This window comes from Procambarus clarkii, chromosome 75 (genome assembly GCF_040958095.1).
Source record: "Procambarus clarkii isolate CNS0578487 chromosome 75, FALCON_Pclarkii_2.0, whole genome shotgun sequence".
NCBI lineage: Eukaryota > Metazoa > Arthropoda > Malacostraca > Decapoda > Cambaridae > Procambarus > Procambarus clarkii.
The window spans coordinates 14,106,492-14,126,535 of record NC_091224.1 but is presented as its reverse complement, the minus strand read 5'-3'; the positions used below and the strand labels follow the sequence as shown (position 1 = coordinate 14,126,535).

Sequence of the window (20,044 nt, the reverse complement as noted above, 5' to 3'; positions counted from 1 at the left end):
TGTAGAAGTTTGCAAACAGGACACCTAGGGGAGAACCCATGGCGACCCCATCTACTTGCTTATACATGTGCCCATCTGGGCTCAAGAAGGGTGCCTCTTTAGTACAAGCTTGGAGTAATTTCCTTTGAATATTCTCGGGTATGTCAAGAGGAGTACAGGCTGGATCACGATACACTCTGTCGGCTATCATCCCGATTGTCTCGTCCACAGGTACGTTGGTAAACAGCGATTCTACGTCCAATGAGGCTCTTATCCCTGTGGCCCGTGTGCCCCGCAGTAAGTCAACAAATTCCTTTGGAGACTTCAGGCTGAAGGCGCAAGGAACATAAGGAGTCAGCAGGCCGTTGAGTCGCTTCGCCAGTCTGTACGTGGGTGTGGGTATCTGGCTAATGATTGGCCGAAGTGGGTTTCCAGGCTTGTGTGTCTTGACATTTCCATACGCATATCCAGGTTTATATTCCCCAATGATCTTTGGCAGGTGGAGTCCAGATTTCTTGGCGTTCACAGTTTCGATCAGTTTGTTGACCTTTGCTTTCAATTCGGCTGTAGTGTCAACAAAGGTCAACAAACTGATCGAAACTGTGAACGCCAAGAAATCTGGACTCCACCTGCCAAAGATCATTGGGGAATATAAACCTGGATATGCGTATGGAAATGTCAAGACACACAAGCCTGGAAACCCACTTCGGCCAATCATTAGCCAGATACCCACACCCACGTACAGACTGGCGAAGCGACTCAACGGCCTGCTGACTCCTTATGTTCCTTGTGCCTTCAGCCTGAAGTCTCCAAAGGAATTTGTTGACTTACTGCGGGGCACACGGGCCACAGGGATAAGAGCCTCATTGGACGTAGAATCGCTGTTTACCAACGTACCTGTGGACGAGACAATCGGGATGATAGCCGACAGAGTGTATCGTGATCCAGCCTGTACTCCTCTTGACATACCCGAGAATATTCTAAGGAAACTACTCCAAGCTTGTACTAAAGAGGCACCCTTCTTGAGCCCGGATGGGCACATGTATAAGCAAGTAGATGGGGTCGCCATGGGTTCTCCCCTAGGTGTCCTGTTTGCAAACTTCTACATGGGTACCATCGAGCAAAAAGTCTTAGTCGACATGAACTTGAAACCGGCCATATACTGCAGGTATGTTGACGACATTTTTACACAGGTACCTGCTGTCAGACATCTGCAGGAGCTGAAGGAGGCATTTGAGCAGAGTTCCGTGCTGCGTTTCACTTACGAGATGGAAAAGGATGGGAAGCTGCCCTTTCTAGATGTAACAGTCATGGAAAAGAGCGGTTTCCACACTGCAGTCTACACTAAGGAAACGAACATAGGAATGTGCCTAAATGCCAACAGCGACTGCCCAGACAGGTACAAGAGGAGTGTTGTTAACGCATATGTCGACCGTGCTCTAAGCCACAGCTCAGAATGGAAGCAAGTCGACGAAGAACTCTGTAGGGTAAGGCAGGTCCTAGTCAACAACGGCTTCTCCAATGGTTTCGTCGAAGACATCATAAGAAGGAAAGTGAAACGCCATGCAACCTCTGAAGAGACAACTAACACAACACCTATACCCCCTATTAGACTATTTTACAGGAACTTCTTTTCCACAGCTCATAAAACAGAGGAAAGGGTCCTGAAAGATATTGTTAATAGAAACGTCATCCCTACAGACAAAAATCAGAGGATACAACTGACGATTTACTATAAAACCAGAAAAACGGCCAGCCTACTCATGAGAAACTCTCCAGACACAAAACAGAACGCTTTAAAAGAGACTAACGTCGTCTATGCCTTCAAATGCCCACTTGGGGACTGTAAGCTCCAAAAAACCCAGTATATAGGCAAGACAACAACATCTCTTTCTAGGCGTTTAACGATGCATAAACAACAGGGCTCCATTAAGGAACATATAATCTCTTCCCATAACCAAACCATCGCCAGAGAAATCCTAGTAAACAACACAGAAATCATCGATAGATACAGCGATAGCAGGCGGCTTGACGTTTGCGAGGCACTACACATCAAGAAGTCAACACCAGCAATCAACAGCCAATTATTGCACAACTATATTCTACCCACCTCAAGACTCTGCTCCAATATAGAAGCATCAAGAAATATGGACCAATAGGCTTTCTACAAACACTTCTATTCAATACCCATTGTTTCTGTTCTGTCTTGTGTTGATACTTTTAATACCCTATTAATATCCCCTAGTGTTCTGTCTTGTGTTAATGCCACATCACCCTTCCCACCTCACTCAAATGTAATGCCACATCACCCTTCCCACCTCACTCAAATGTAGATATAAAGTCAGGGAAACGCAAGTTCTAATCAGTTGTGTATTTGTGAAGTCTTTGAAAATGTAATAAGTTTTACGAAACGCGCCCGTGTCGCGTCAGACTAGAAATAAAAATGAATTTTGGAGAAGTGATTTTTGATTTACCTCCAACAGTGAAGCGTAATGTACGAAAGATTGAGAAAATTCGTGTTAGAATTATTAATCTTACTTTTTCGGTCATATTTAATAATATATATATATATATATATATATATATATATATATATATATATATATATATATATATATATATATATATATATATAATATATATAATATATATAATATATATATATATAATATATATATATAATATATATATATAATATATATATATAATATATATATATATATATAATATATATATATAATATATATATATATATAATATATATATATATAATATATATATATATATATAATATATATATATATATATAATATATATATATATATATAATATATAATATATATATATTATATATTTGTGGCACCTAACATCTTGCCCCTCCTGATACCGACTCAACTAATCTAATTTTTCTAGTTCTTGGCTTGCATGAATCCAGTGGCAAACATTGATGATGTAGGTTATGGCCCATTTATACTTTTATGATAATGATGAAGGAATATCATAATTTTCAGTGAATCTTTCTCTCTCTTCATTTTTCTCAAATTTATAGTGCCTATGTGATATTTGGAAAACTTTTATGGTATTGCAAATATATCTATTGTTATTGGGTCATGTATCCTTCTGGTGGTAGATTTTTAGAATCATTTTAAAGATAATTGTCTGGTACTAAACTTGAATCATTTTGAAAACTAGTAAGCATAGGTACTTCATAATTTTATTTTATTCTTGACATCGAAAACTATTGAAATGTTACAGTTCACCAGGTACAGGGAGGTTTGTTTGTGATTAACACTATCATGGTACGAGATGGTGAAAAAAAGAATAACCGATATTACACACACACATACACACACCTGTACTTTGACCCCTTTGTCACTGAGAACATGTGCATTGATTGGTATGATATCCTGTAGCTTTTTTACCCTCTCCCCTTCAGATAACATAGCAACAATGTGCCAGAGAAAAAGGAAGCAACCCCTGGCTACACTGCCATACCACCGGGCGCCAGCCTTCTTGCGATTTAATCCTTTCATTAAAAAGGGTTACCGCTCAAACCTGTCAACAGCTCAGTGCTTCCACAGGTATCTTGTTAATAAATTATTTTGTATATTAATTGTAAATTTAATGTCAAAGATGAGCCTTGTTTTAGTGTTTACATCTTGTAATCTTATCTTGTTATCTAACTTCAATCAATTTTTAAGATTCAGTATACTGTACTCTATTAGATTATGAAATCAATAATGACCTTCCTGTTTTCTTAAATCAGTACTGACTTTGTTACTTTCTGAAATAATTGATGATTATGGTTCATGCTTTCAGAAATAACTATGGCATTTTTCTCTTACAACTGTTCACATTCATCGGTGCACATTCATCTTTAATGACGCCTCTTTTACTTTCATGTAATCTTTTGTAATGTTTGTCTATAGAGATACACTTTTGACTGTAGCTGTACACTTTTGTCCATAGTTGTACACTACCAAGTGTAAGGTTGCAGACTAGAAGGTGAAAGGACGACAACGTTATGGTCCAAGATGGACCGAAACGTCGTCGTTCCTTCACCTTCTAGTGTGTGGTCTGGTCAGCATACAGTGTACTTTAGCCACGCTGTTGTGACTCATCGCCTGCGTAAGGTTACAGCTAACAATTATACATCAGATCATGGCACACTACCAAACATAAGGTTACAGTTAAAATCAATATATCAGATTATTATATGCTGATTTTCATGAGATTTCTGAGTGTCTGTGATTAAAGATAACAAGTACAGGAGGAGTACAGTACTGTATATGAAATTTTGCTATAATTCGATATGTTTTACATTGTTCAGTTTTAAATACTTTTTACAGTATATATACTGTATAACAAAAGAGGGATGTAAGCTAAATAAAAATTATAGATTGAAAGTTAATTTTTAGATTTGTATTCGTAATGCAATCAGTTTTCCGTTCATTAACACTGTGTAATTTGAATTATGATGACTTTTCGCTTGTTAAGGACATCATTTGACCCAAAAGATACAGAGATAGCTGCTTATAAAGAGAAACAATGGTGAGGTGTATGTTAAATCTCAGGCATGTGACGGATTGAACATTTTGCAATTTATATTTTTCTAGTAACCATGTAGTAAGCAGCGGTGCATTGATGATATTTCATTGATCCATTTCAGTGTATCGGTGAAATATCACTTGATGTTTGAAATTGATGTGACGTGGTGTGTTTGATGGCTACAGATGTAGGGAAAACTGACTCGAGGGATTTACTTATTTGTTTTGATTACAAGTATTAATTGTAATCTATTAATTGTAATTTAATATAATTAATTATAATTAATTTATTTATTAATTAATTTATTTTGATAGCGGACTGTGATATTAAAGTTCCCACAAGTAGCTTTCTACAGACAGACGTTCGGGGGTTTAATTACAGTCTACCAAATTGAAATTAATCAATTGTAGAAATTTGCTATTAAAAGTTACTCTACAATGGTTAGTGAATTAATATACTGTACAGCTTGGCTGTTATGTTGAATTCGGCCTGGTCAACCAGACATGGACACGAAAGATCACGCAAGCTGGTTCTCCTCGTGGGTCAGGCTATTGCATCATTATGCGTCACATGTTGTACCAGATAGTGCTGCTAATTTCTTCATCCCCTTCAATTTCACCTGTCAAAAGGGCACACAGTAATAAATCGAAACTAATATATGATGGCTATATCAGGGAAAATAATTATTCTATTTAACTAATTGGAGCTTATCCATTCTGGGTGGCTTGCCCAGCATCCTAACCAATTGACACTTTACTAATATGATCATAAAAGTAAATTAATATTTGTTAAACGGGTATAGAACACTTCCTTACGGGCTAGTGATATCATGCTGATGATGGGAGATTTGAAGTACCACAACACTTGAACTAGAGGGAAATATTCGTGGAGCTTGCGAGTGTGCTCGCAGACAAGACTTGGGTGATGTTAATAATGGCGTCTCTCCTCCATTCCCGATCAGATGACGCATCGAGAAACTGGCTAAAATTCTGCCCTTTTATTGTCAGTAGGAGGGAAACCTTAGTTTTATTCATGTATTTATTAGATACAGTCATAGAGAACACATTTTTATCAATTTTAACCCCTAGGCTGGTGTTTTAAATGATTGACTAATATTTAATGTGTATATTCTGGTGACGTGACAATTATACAGTATCTTCATTTTCTCGGGGAAAATTCCACAATTCTAATTTTCTTTGATTAAATAAAATACTTTAGTGTTAATTTGTTTGTACAAAATCATCAGCAAAGTTATCTGCTTATTGTATTGAAAGTTAGTAAATGGTGTCGGTATTTCTGACAACAGATTCTGTGTGTTCTGTCCAAAGTTTTCTTCTTTGATGATACAGTACTTTAGAGTTTGTGACATGCTGGTTCTGGTTTCTGTGAGTGAAGCAAATGTTATACTTTTGATGAGGTGCATGTCCTGTACTTATGTTTGTTAATCCTAAAATATAATTTGCTAGATGTTTCTTCAACATATACATTTTACTCGAATACATACATTCGTCTATATATACTTTTTACCTCGATAAAAAATGTATAGTATTTGTTTACCAATCACAGTTAGCAGTTATACATAGGTTTAAACAAACATCAATTTTCAGTATCCTCTCGTGGAACAACGAAACTCTAAATGTCTGGTCCCATGTACTGGGATTTGCCGTCTTCCTTGGTCTATTCGTGTATGATGTGACGGTAGTTTTCTACAAATACAAAGGCACCGAGTATGATGCTATTGTTGCAGCATTTGTCCTTCTTTCTTTCATGGTAAGTTAGCAATGGTGATGCAAAGGTTTACTGTAGCTACGTGTTGTATGTCCTGAGATCAAATAAAAAATGTCAACTGTTACGCAGGTTAACACTAGTACAGAAGGGCGAGCAATGTTAGTTACCCATATCATAGTCTCATCAGCAGCTTCAATGGGAATGTGGTAAACAAGGAAGTTGTGCACAGTATGGCAAATTCATGTAAATACTATCATTACAATAAATTTCAGCATACCAGTATGACAACAGCATTGCAGTATTTGCAACGGTGTATATCCAGTTAAATAAAAATTAAGATATTAAGATAGATTTAAATAACTAACTATGAATGCTTTTTCAGACATGTATGCTGCTCTCCTCTCTATACCACACCTTGAATTGTCAGTCTGAGCACTCGTTCAAAAAATGGCTCTCGTATGATATATTTGGAATATCGACCTCTTTTCTTGCCATTTTTCTTAGTGGCATTTACTATGGATTCTGGTGCCCACAGGTAAGCCTTTACTGATTGTTTGGGAGGTACATGCAATGGCATAGTTATATTAATAATAATAATAATAATAATGTTATTATTATACATACAGTTATAATGGATCAGTTATAATGGTTACTTAGTAGGTACAGTATTTGTATACAGTATTTAATAAAACCACTAATTATGCACATTGTATAAGTCACAATATAAATGCATGATTCCACCATTCAACTTCTAGAATCCTTTGTGTAATCATACTTTGATTACTCTATCCAAGCATAGCAACACACACACACACACACACACACACACACACACACACACACACACAGAAAGTGCTTATATAATTTAGAGAAAACTCAAACTCTGTGCTACTGTACAGTAGTTTGAATATCAGTTAAAGTTGAATAAAGAACTGTAAATTCCTCAAAGCATGACAACAGGTTTCACAGAGATAAAGCACCATGTTCAAGGTACTGAACAAGTTTGATAACATACACTCCAAACCCATTTTTCAAGATTTGCAGTGAAGAACATACTGGGAGTTACTGTGTGCCAAGCCACAGTGAACAACAAACAACAGTAGATATTGTATATAAGGTTTCTTTCCTGTTAAAGTTATGAAATGCAAAAAGGCCACTTTAGTGGCTTTGCAAGACTGTAATCACACTAATGTTGTGTACGTTCACAACCCAATGTACCTTCTTGTATATAAATAAATAGAATAAATAAATAAATAAATGTGACATACATCGAACAATATTGCCTCATCCTTCATACTTAACAAATTTTCAGTTATTTGATCTATTCCATGAGCCATTCCTCTCTCTAACCACTGTGATGCGCCGAGTTTATTGTAACATTCTTCCTGTGAGCATGAAATAAACTGTTCCAAAAAAATTCTTTTTAATTTGTAAAATGATAAATTCCCTTCACAGAACATGTCTATGTAAAAATAAATACCAAATTCCACCTACTTTGGCTGTGGGGACATGGACAAGGTGCACTGTGACGTCATCAGGGGCTGGTCACCCATGCGTGAAGCTCCCAGACACGATCACGCAGGCCATTCAAGCACCGCGAGTTGCCACAAATATATTTTCAATTATTTGTAATATGTATTTCCAATGCGGTTTATTGTTTTTTTTTTTAATCGTATATGATGCATATTTGTGGCCTTTACAATATGTATACAGTAGAACGTTCATAATGTTCCATGGAACTGTGATACATGTGTCAGTAATGTGTCCACAATAAATGTTTATTGTTGCAATATTACTTGTTAAAAATTCACTAAAATTACAATATGTACAGTTTCACACACTATTTACACAGTAACACACTGTATTACACACTCGGTACTTCAGAAGCGAGTAATAATTAATGAAGTAGTCCATGGTAAACAGCGCGACTTCGCTCTCATTGCACCAGGTACAGATATATTTTCGCTTTCTGTTTCTTTGTTGTGTGCTTGCAAATAACGCACTCACGTACGCACTAGGCTTTAGTATAGTACTTGTAGGTGGTATGTAGCCAAGCTTGTAAAGCATAAGGTAGGCTTGAAAAGATTATAGGAAAAGATCAATTTGTAAGGTAGTCTTGAAAAGATTGCTTTGTAAAGTCCCACACTGGAAGAGATTCAGCCAACATCGAAGAGTATCAATCAATCTGGAAGAGATTCAGGCATTCATGAAAAGATTCGGCTGTTCTTGTAAATATCTATGGAAAACACCATCATGGAAGCTGCTAACACTGTTCATCTATGCTACTTGTATCAGACGCATCAGCACTGAACCCAGAAAATGATTCATCTATGTATCATCTATATATAAATTGGAGATGGCATAGGTTGGCAAGGGTGGCATTCAGAGTGACAACTGCGCCTTCCATTATAACATCATGCAGTGATGACTTCTCTGGGGTACACACTCTGGCATGTTTTGCCTGTATAGCACTAGGGCCTGCTTCTGGCTCACTGCATGATTTTCTCATTGTTTTTCTTGGAGATTGTTTTTCCCTTCTTTGTAACACTTGTCTGATGTGAGACATCACATTGTCATTAATAAGATTAATGCAACGGCCTGCTAAAGCTTTATCTGGGTGATTCTTTTCAGCAAAACTTTGCAGTTCTTCCCATATTGCACACATTTTCTTAATGAGGAAGGGACATCCTCTACTTCCTCCTCCTCCTTCCCTGAAGATTTGTTATACTGCCTAGCTAGTTCAACAACACATGTACCATTTTCATGTTTACGAATGATCTTGTTTTTCCTCTATGGTCATTCTCACGTGTGTTTTCTTGCCTTGAACCTTACCACTGGATTTCTTGGGACCCATGGCAAGATATATAATAACTACTTTTATGGTCAAATAGCCAAAAATCCGAAAAGAAACTGTAAATCCTTGCAAAGAATTCAGGTAGGGTAGTCACTGGGCGCGAGACACTGATAAACTGAGGCGTGATCGCCGTGCCACCATGCGCTAGGTCGGCCATACGCGTATCAACAGATTTGTATCCTGAGGTAAAGTTCGTATCCCGATTCAAATTTTCTGAACAAATCGGGCTCGTAACCCAAAAAGTTCGTAAACAGGGGCATTCGTAAACTGAGATATCACTGTATATATACACACATATGTACATACATACAGTATATAAATCCCTTCTGAAAATGTATTATTAAAATACGAAAGTACTTAAGGAAATTCCTGTTTCAATTCTTCCTCCGTGGTCTAACACTGTCACATTTTTCATCACCTGTTAATTTTTGTGATTTACACACATATCTAAATACATACTGTCACGTGGGGGTGGGTAGTCCGGGGCTCTGCTAACACTTAACTGCTAGGGGCTCAAAAGGCCCAAATACTCAGCCCCTCCGACTCCCTGGATTGACCGGAGTCTCCTTGGTCACACAAGAGAGGACCAACAATGCCCACCTCCGCAGGTCTTTGCTTCCACCAAAAGGGGTGCCACTGATTCACCCTGGAAGCCCTTCAGTCAAACACGGGGAAACTGCTGTTAACAGTTCCGGCCTAGACCCGTGGGGGAGTGAAGGAAGACTCAGGCTTACCTTATAACCATAACCTCCCTGAGCCTTGCCTGCCAGACAAAAAAAAGGTTGCAGGAACTCCTTTCCCGCCTGTCTTCTCTATCTTCTTCTTAGCAAGGTCGCCAGCTGGGTTATTATATCTGCACCCCAGCAATGCAGTTCAGTGGGTGTATTATATATTGTTTGTGGCCAGAAAGGTATGCTCATAGAGAAATATCATAAATGGAGGCACACTCAAACACAGTGATTGAGTGTGCCACTGTGTTAAAGTGATTTTATCACTTTAACACAGTGATAAAATGTGTGGATTTACTGATGCAAATTACATGAACACACACACACAATCACAAGTAATACATGAATATGGAAATATGGATAATGAGTCTGGAGATCGTCAGCCTCTTCTTCCACGACCTCCAACCCTCCTTCAACTGGGCAGAAAGACAGGAGTCTCACACTCTCACAGGAGGGCCTCTTCACCACGTCGGCGCCTCTTCTTCACTGTCCTGCCATCCATACACACTGTCCTCTCTGACAGTCCTGGACTCAAGCTGCCTTTCAGCCTATTCTACTATTAAAGTAATCAAGTCTTGCTGCCACATACACAAGTAAATATTGTGGCCTAACTAGCCTACTCATACAAGGGGTAATGGGAGGGAAAATGATCTACCTTACATTCCTGGCTCACGACGCCTGTCCCTCGATGGTGTGAGGTTCCCACGCTTCCTTGGGTCGATCCTTGACGATCCAGGATGTTCCACAGGTCCTCAGGTGTCGTGAAGCCTTCGCGTCGTCGCCGTTCCAATCCCTGAGATTCAGCTGCCCCAATCCTGGTTCATCGATGGGCGCTGAGCTAATCACTATTTTCCCACACTCGCCTCTCCCACAAGGCGTTGCTCCTTGTCCTAGGCACGGTGTCGTCCTTCCAAGATTCTCAGAGGATGTGACCCCAGTCACAGCTAGGCCTGCCCGCCCACCTTCCAGACCTCAACGTCCAGCCAGCGGCGCCGCCCAGCGTCGTCGCCGACTATTTTCCAAGTTTGGCACTTCTCTGCTCAATGAACTTGGTTCCTCTTTTGCTTCCCAGAAGCGCAGGGTCTCCAATAACTATGGTGGGCTGCGACGGCTAGTTCAATCCACTGAATAAGGCTTGCAGAGCCTCCAATCCTTGAGAGCAGACCGAGGCGCGTCCTGTCGCTTCCAAGGTCAGAACAACTCTGACGTTGGCGCCGCCCGGGGCACTCGGTGACGTCATGGCGGGCCCTGATTTGTCGCCCGCGACCTACGTCGGCCAATCCGCGATCGGCTAATGTCCCTTCCAAAAGGTCATATCTGCCGTAGGGGATACTGTTTCATTTTATAACAGGGCGCCAATTTTCCTTTATTTACAACTTATAATATAACTTCCTTCCCTTAACTGGCAGCCGGTCTGGTCGCCCCATATATCATTAGACTCCCTGAACCTCAGAGAATCAGTAGGGAGAGCTGATATGACTCTTTAAGCCGGCAAACGAAAGAAATAGGAGAGGGCACCGTAACAATACATACATACATACATACATACAGTGAAACCTCGGTTGATGAATGCCCCTCTTTATGAATTTTTTGGTTTACAAGCCCAATTTCATCGTAAAATTCAACTCGGTTTACGAGCTTTGCCTCACTTGGCGAGTTTGTTGATACACGTATGGGCCGACCGAGTGCATGGCGCACTTCAGTTTACCAGTGTCTCCCTCCTAGTGATGACAACGCTTGACTTCTTTGTAAATTTCATTGTTTTTGTACTATTCTGGGACGAGCCCTGTCGGCTCCCCGAAGCTATCCAGGCTGATATGCTACCTTACCTTACCTTGAAAGTCTGCTAATGTCAGACTTTAGCATCAGTCACGTGTATGGAGTTCTGTGGGCCTACCGGGGACCATGAGCCAGAACCTGGCCCCCCCTCACATAAGCACGAGGAGCAATGGCCTATAGAAACCCCTGTGTGGTTGGAAGCATTCTATGTCTGCCATCGACCGGGTTAGGCACCCAGAAAAAATGGTTCCAAACAAAAAGAAAAGAAAACCTCGCAAGAGGACAGCGTACCCAGGCGGAACAGAGCCGGCTGCTATGATCGGTGAAAACAAGCTGCGCAGTACCCTGTGCCCCTACCAGTGCAAACTGCCCCCCCTACCCTAAGGTGAACAAGGAAGACGGAACACCCTAGACCACAAAGGGCAGCTGAAAACCGAGCAGTAAACAGGCTAGCAGAGGCAGAACCCAAGGAACTTGTAGAAGGTGGCCCCAAGGGCAGTACAGTACTTACTGGGCACCTAGGGAAGGAAGCCCTAGACGCATATAGCATGAGTACCGAAGAATCACTCCTGGCTCACGCACCACCTATCTTGAGGTTATCTTGATGATTTTGGGGCTTAGCGTCCCCACGGCCCGGTCCTCGACCAGGCCTCCTTTTTGTTACACACACTCCGGGAAGCAGCCCGTAGCAGCTGTCTAACTCCCAGGTACCTATTTACTGCTAGGTAATAGGGGCATTAGGGTGAAAGAAACATTTTGACCAATTGTCTCCACCGGGGATCGAACCCGGAACCTCAGGACTACGAATCCGAAGTGCTGTCAGACGCCCCTAAAAAGAAAACCTAGAAGACAGTCACCACACACAAGAGACAGTACTGAAACAACCACCGGAGCCAGAGCACACGACCATTGTCTATAGCATCAGCCTCGGAACTGGGGTGTGGATGGCCTGCGCGGGGGGCCTGGGGCTCCTCCTTTCCCCTTCCGGGGAGGGGGGGAGCTGCGCAGACAGTGGCGCGGCAATGTGTGACGTCATACTAGTTTGCTCATTTCTGTTTGGGGAGTTCTATCCACTTGTTTGGTTTTTGTAGCAATTTTCACCAGAATTAGGGGTTTGTTTTGGGACGCCTACCTTTCTGGGTGCCTACCTTTCTGGGTGCCTAACCCGGTCGATGGCAGACATAGCATGCTTCCAACCACATGGTTTCTATAGGCCATTGCTCCTCGTGCCTCTGTGAGGAGGGCCAGGTTCTAGCTCGTGGTTCCCGGTAGGCCCACAGAACTCCATAGTTCTGATGCCAAAGTCTGACATTAGCATATCAGCCTGGATAGCTCCGGGAAGCCTCCGGAACTCGCCCAGAAAATGGCATTTCATTACATTCAATGTTGGTTTTTTTGGTTTCTGAACATAAGAGGTCTTATTATATATCATGCCATGGGTCTCTGAAAGTGTTTCAGAGGCCATCATTTGTGAAAAAGCAAGGCTATTGAAGAACTTATAAAGATCTTGATCATGAAGATCTTATAAAGAAAACCCCTGGAACGAGTGATGCAGATATGAAAACATTTAAGGCGAACAAGGAATGGTTTGAGAAATTTAGAAAAAGAATTGGTATTCATAGTGTTGTGAGGCATGGGGAAAAACAAATGTCTATAGACAGATTCATAGTAAGACAAGCAAGCAGTGAGCCACAACCAGATCCTAGTGGTATGCCTGCAAAACATAACATAGGAGAGAGTACCTCAGAAATGGCATCACTACCTGATGTTATAATGGAAGGGGACTCCCCTTCCAAATACTAACATCTCTCCTCTTTCCCCCCCCCCCCCCCCTATCCCTCTCACTGTCTTCCATACCCCAACAAGAGTCCTCAATAAAGGTAAGATATACTGAACTGTAGTATAAGATATGAGTAGTATTATATATAAAATGTATTATGAAGTCAATATTTTTGGGAGTGTGAAACCGATTAATTCAATTTACATTATTTTGTATGAGAAAATTTGTTTCGGTTTACGAATTTTCAGTTGACGAACCATCTCTGGGAACGCATTAAATTTGTGAACAAAGGTACCACTTATATTGTCACATAATTACCCTTTAGACGTCGGGTAAAAGCTTCTTCACTCCAATCTTTCTTGATTACACATACGTTATGGTAATCCAGTGTAATAGAGGGTATATATCCCATAGTGCAGAAATAACATGAACAGCGAGACTGCTGACATCTTGTCAAGCTCGTTTAGCTGCTGGCTTTGTGATGTTGACAAATGTGATGTCACAGTCTAGACGTCTGGGAAAATCATATGAATAGATGCACCCAGGTGGTACCCAAGAGTCTCTCGGGTGCTCCTGGGTGTATATACTGTCTATACACATGCTTCCTGTTCCTAACAGAACAAATTATACTAAAAGTAGGTGCCTTGTCCAAGATTAAAAGAAATAATAACCAGTATATAAGATTTATAAAGTAAAATAGACAAAAAAGCTAAAAAAATAAGGATAAATATTGAGCTTCCTTGAAATATTGAGGAACCAACTCCTTCAGTTCCAATAATGTAGCTGTATAACATTATAATAATTGCTGTAATAATGAGGCAACCACATGAATGCAAAGCAAGACTTGGATACCTTATTAGATAAGGTATTACAAAAGTGCTAATGATCTTGAGACAATAATGAGACAAAAAGTTTCCAATACATGGTGCTATATAGCCTTCTTGGCTTGGGTGCCTTCTTTTGATAACAGTCCCCGTGACACAATTGTAAGACACTCGCCCCCCCACGCTTCACGAGTGATTTGGCCTGAGTTTGTATCCTGGCTGGGGAGGATTGATTAGGCACCAATCCTTAACTGTCTCTGTTCACCCAGCAGTGAATGGGTACTTGGTTGTTAAACAATTTGGCAGGTTGTATTACAGGAAAAATTAAGATTAAGGACCTGCCTGAAACGCTATGCATCCTATTGACTTTACAAAAATGTAAGAACTCTTGTATATATATAAATAAATAAAAAACTTCCAGTACATGCATAGCTTTACCATTAGTTACCAAATTGGATAATTCAGAAGATCCTTTTAATGTTTAAATTTTTGTTTTCCAGTACCTTACTCTTCGTTATGCATACATGAGTTTGGTGTGTGTGCTGTTTGCAGGAGCTATGATGTTCCTCTTAATGCCCAAGTAAGAAATTTTAAATTATACTTAGGATTACTGTATAGGCTTCAAATTAATTATTTCTCACTTGTAAATTAGGAGTTCATATGTTTGTATTACAATTAGGTCTGCTAGTAATATTGCATGCATTAAAGGTTGCTTTCTTTGCTGTCATTTTTTTTAATTTTTTTGCATTCAGTAAACAGCTAAAGTAAGCTTATAGGGAAATGTACTCAACTATTGAAGAATATTTAGCATTGACACGAGGTAATTTTAATTACTGGTATATGTTAATGAAATGAAAAAATATGATGAACTAAACACTTTGCCTGGCTGATAACTCATGATGTGTTCGTATATGAATATACTCAGTCTGGGCAACGACGCACGCTGTGTCCCAAATTAAAATACTCATTAAAATCTTTCTTTTTTTCTGATCATTATGGGACTTGTTTTAAAAAGTACACCAACATCTTTCCATTTTCTGTGATGGCCCATGTGGCATCATGCCACCCACACAGTAGGCCTATTGTTATTGTGTTCATGCTTGTGACCGGTACGGCCCCCCCTCGTGCAGAAACGTGTGCCCATTTTGGTTATTTTCCTCAGCTATATTTGTTAGTGCCTTTATAAACACACTACTATCCATCTTTGAGTAAATGTAATCAAGAAGAGAGCCAGTCCATGACGAAAGCAGGGAAAGAAACACGTCTGAGGAAAAGCTAAGTACAGTAGTGTTTGCCAAAAGTACAGAAATGTGAAATTCGCCAACAAAGTTCCAAGCTTGTTGACGAATTTTCTGATCTTGATCTTGAAAGTGCCAAAAGTGATAGTGATGTAAACAGTGAGGGGATTAAAACTGAAACAGCAGGTGGGAATGAAATTGAAAGTGAGGGGAGTGATGATGATGATGATTATACCGCTACATGTGCAGGTCCTGCTATTAGAAATTGTACCGCACATACCCCATGCACCAGTTCTGGTGAAGCCTGGTCTACTGACAACAGTGCAATAATTGTAGATAGTTTTACAGGAACACCAGACTTGACTACCAGTACCAAGCAGTCCTCTGGGATTTTTACAGTTATATATTACACAAGATTGGCTGAAATGTATGGTATATGAAACCAACTTGTATGCATCACAAAGCATGTCCAATGCTTCTAACAACATGAGCAATGAGTGAGATGAAGTGAGTGTAAAAGAACTTGCCAGATATTTGGAACTGACAATGTTGATGGGTATTGTGAAGATGCCAGAAATGACTATGTACTGGCAAACAGCTAAATTGTGGCATGTACCTTCATTCAATACATTTGACAGCGAAACGATATGTAACGATTGCAAGGTATTTTCATACTTGTACTTCATACTTCTAATGTTTATTCCCAAAGACAATCAAGACAGACTTATAAAAGTTAGAACAATAATGGAATATCTAACACATAAATGTAAAACTATACATTCCTCAGAAATATCTGTGTTTGCATGAAGGCACAATGTCATGGAGACAATGTCTTTCAAGGTTTATAATCCAAATAAACTTGATTGGTTTAGGTATGGAGTAAAGCTGTACATGCTAGCTGAATTGCATACTGGATACATCTATGATTTTGAGGTGTATGGAAGGTGTATGGTGTATGGAATTGGGAAGATAATATTCAAATGATTATGGACTTGATTGAACCACTGAAGAACAAAGGTTACCATTTATATGTGGATAACTACTGTATCTCAGTTCAACTTAGTGAGATGCTGCTTGAACTAGGTGTATACACCTATGGTACTCTCAGATTGCAGCGTGGTGAACCAAAAGATCTTCAGCTACCAGCAAAGAGTAAACTGCCAGTAAATAAAAGTATTCAGGTGGAAGGACAATACTTATAATCCTGTGGAAAGATAAGCAAGTTGTTTCACTCAACACAACTTGCCACAATGCAGATACACAAGAAGTGGAACGAAGGAAACGAGTATACAAACCTGACGGAACATCTTCATTGCAACAAGTCAATGTGAACAAACCAAAGGCATTATGTGACTACAATAACCACATGAAAGGTGTTCATCACTTCTATCAAATGGTCAAAATACGTATTATAATTTCACACGGAAATGTCACAAGTGGACGAAGAAAATCGCATTCTACTTTCTTCAAATAACTATCCATAATGCTTTTGTGTTATATGTACAAGTATTGCATAACTAATACAAAGAAACTCTCATTGCTCCAGTTCCATAAAGTAATAATTTATGTACTTTATTTATGTATTTATGACAATGTACTTTATTCTTATGGTATTGGTAATGTTGTTCTTCCATTTGCCCTTATATGCATATATCCCTTTAGAGCAGTCTATTGCAAACAAATTGATACCAAAATGAAGGACATAACACGAAAATTGAGGTAATAAAACTGAAAAGAGTATACACATTTCAGTGCAGGTATTGTGGGTGTGTGGATGGGTGCTTGCTCACGGGTAACGCTCGGCGGATTTTCTGGTTTGCTGTGGATAGCACGCTGGGCTTTTTGTCCTTGTATGCTGAGAAGAGTATATTCATTTTAATGCGGGTGTGCGCTCACGGGAAATGCCACGCCGACCTTTGGGTGGTCTGGGGCTTGCGAGCTGGGCCAGACAAAGTGTTAAGAGAAGCAAGGATGAATGGTTTGTAACGACTAAGGAAGCTTTAGAGACAAGAAGATGTAAATTGTGTCAAGTTTCTAAAAAACTAAGGCATTACTTTACGATAAAAGTAATTAAATGTGCCCCACTTTATGTATTTCATACTTGTAATACTTGTATAATTTTTCTAGATTGATGGGCCATGAGTGGGAATGGGCTCGGGTAGCTCTCTTCAGCGGCTGGGCTGTGTCTGGTCTTCTGCCAACCATCCACTGGGCACACCTCCATGGGGGTGTCGAGTCTGGCATTGTACAGGTATGGCTAAGAGTGCTATTGTTTAGGTCCCATGAAGTAAGCAGATTATAACAGACTAGGAAAGAGGTATTTAGATAGAGAATCCTGGAAATGGTTTTGTCAAGCCCACCCCATCCACGTGGAGTTCCTAAAGGAACTAAGGTACTGAGGGTACTGGAGATATCATACACATGATATATTTTATAAATCTTACATTGTTCCATTTCAGTGTGTAATTTTTACTTGCACTTCACTGCTTCATTTTTTCACCTCTTTCATCCAGATATTAATGTCATTCCGTGGAATTCTGTAGGAAATATATAAAGTGCTTTTGCAAGTCATCGACCCTTGAAAGTTGTTGCAATATACGAGAGATACCCTATGCAAAACCAGTACCTCAAAAAATATTATTAGAATACTATATCAATATTTATGTTTATACTGTATTTGGGATATCTCCACCAGGTTAGAAGGCCTGGTCGAGGACCAGGTCGCAGGGACGTTGAGCCCCGAAATCATGGCAAAGTAATTGCTAGGTAAAAGGTAAACCTGCCTAAATTTTGTTTACTTCAAAGAACTTAACTTTCTTGAGAGGGCAATCTCATAAAGAATATTCTTCCACTCTTTTGATCAATTTAAAATGATTAAAACATTTAAGGAAGTACAGTACACTTGCAACATTTGGTAAAGAACTCTGTATTATCATGTAGTTATTACATCGATGAAACAGTTGTCGGTGTACTAAAAATAGGAAACAAATATATGAAGTCTTAAGGTGGCTCGAGCTCATTTAATTACATAATTCTTCTATATACTGTACTATGCTCCCCTAAAAAATTTGGACTACTTTATAACTGATATCTCTAAACATTGGATCAAATCCGCCCACTAGATTTTCCCTCAAATATTTGTATTTTTACAAAAAATAAATTGGATCAGTTCATCACAAGGCAATTTCCACCTAATGTTTTTCCTGTTTTTGCTAATCATGCTTATTTATTTGTAAATATTATTCAAAATGCAAGAATGCATTTAGATTTTTTAAATATTTTATTAAACTTGTAAACTTGTACAGTAAATTAAACAAACGTGTGTTTGTAATGCTTTCCTGTGCTATTTCAACCCGTCCTCTTAAAAATAACGTCACTTTTGGCTCGTATGTGCTCTATGGCCAGATTTGGACGTAATTTGAAATGAAATTGATTCACAAAAGGGACATACTGTCCCGTTTTCTGTTTGAGTCGTCTGGCTTACTCGGACAGGTTAGGAAAGGAAACTTTCTATTAACGTTTTTCATAACGTTTTGAAACTTTGAGAATTTCCTGCCCACCTAACCTATCAGAGGACCCTTAACCTACTGTTGTTGAAAAAAAAATCCCAAATTTATTTTCAATTTTTTTCATTTTCAAATTACGTCCACTTTCGGTCATACTGGTAAACGGCCAAAAGCAATGTTATTTTTAAGAGGACAGGTTGACCTATGTGAGGGTGGATTGGCCGACTGTATTTTTCCTTCTGTGTGAGTACAAGTTTGATGTCTTATCACATAAGATTTTCCCTGGCATTTCTTCTGATATGTTATTATTTGTACATTAACTAAAGCCATATTGTGCAGCAATAGTGGTATGGATATATCAGGCAAGGGTAAGAAGAAGATCCTTACCATGGATGAGAGGGCACAGTAATTATTGAGCCTTGATCGTGGCTGGAGAACACTGGCAGATAACTTTATAGGCTGCGTAGGGTGAAACCTAAGGCCCAGGGGTCTTGTGGCCCACTAAAATTAGGTTTAAAAATAAAATGCATGCTCTAAAAATCATTGTATTTTTTGCCGAAGAGAAGGAGAAGTACAGTAATCACAAGAGAAACAAAATTCTAAAATAAAATTTGTAACAATTTTAACTTGCTAAGTCATGAATAATTTCCTGATAGTCAAGCTTGTGCAAATGCTCTGACTTCATGTGCATCAAAGAAAAGTTAGTTCAACTCGTTGTCTTTCATGCTTGACCTTGGGGTAGTTCTTGATTTGTTTTAGAGTAGAAAGTGATTTCTCCCCACTGTTGTTGGATACCATCACACATGGCTACATTCACAAAGAAATATATAATGTACATTTGGAAAGACTGAAGAGAGATTGTTAGACACAATTTGCTTAAATATTTGAAATTCAAAATTGTATTCAGCTTCATTATCAGTTGCAATTACATTATTTCATATACCTGTACTCTTTGAGCTGAATCAGTTACTGTAATTCCAAAGCGAAGACGGCTTGGTTTCAGGTCCTTAAGATAGGAAGAAATTGGGCAATGTGTTGCCTGTTGCAATTCCTCGTTCTTCAATTGCAAACGATTTGACA

At 39.3% G+C, this 20,044-nt stretch overlaps 1 protein-coding gene across 3 annotated transcripts in view; it reads left to right on the top strand.

Annotated features, from left to right (window-relative positions):
* The window catches only part of LOC123771645 (progestin and adipoQ receptor family member 3), a 44,889-nt gene that overhangs the window by 12,733 nt on the left and 12,112 nt on the right, over nt 1-20,044 (top strand). For all 3 annotated transcript variants that reach the window (XM_069313229.1, XM_069313227.1, XM_069313228.1), the window contains exons 2-6: nt 3,416-3,560; nt 6,135-6,297; nt 6,638-6,790; nt 14,721-14,800; nt 17,586-17,709. In XM_069313229.1, the coding sequence (XP_069169330.1) occupies nt 3,430-3,560; nt 6,135-6,297; nt 6,638-6,790; nt 14,721-14,800; nt 17,586-17,709 (651 nt within the window). In that variant the 5' untranslated portion in view covers nt 3,416-3,429. The remainder of the gene's footprint in view (nt 1-3,415; nt 3,561-6,134; nt 6,298-6,637; nt 6,791-14,720; nt 14,801-17,585; nt 17,710-20,044) is intronic.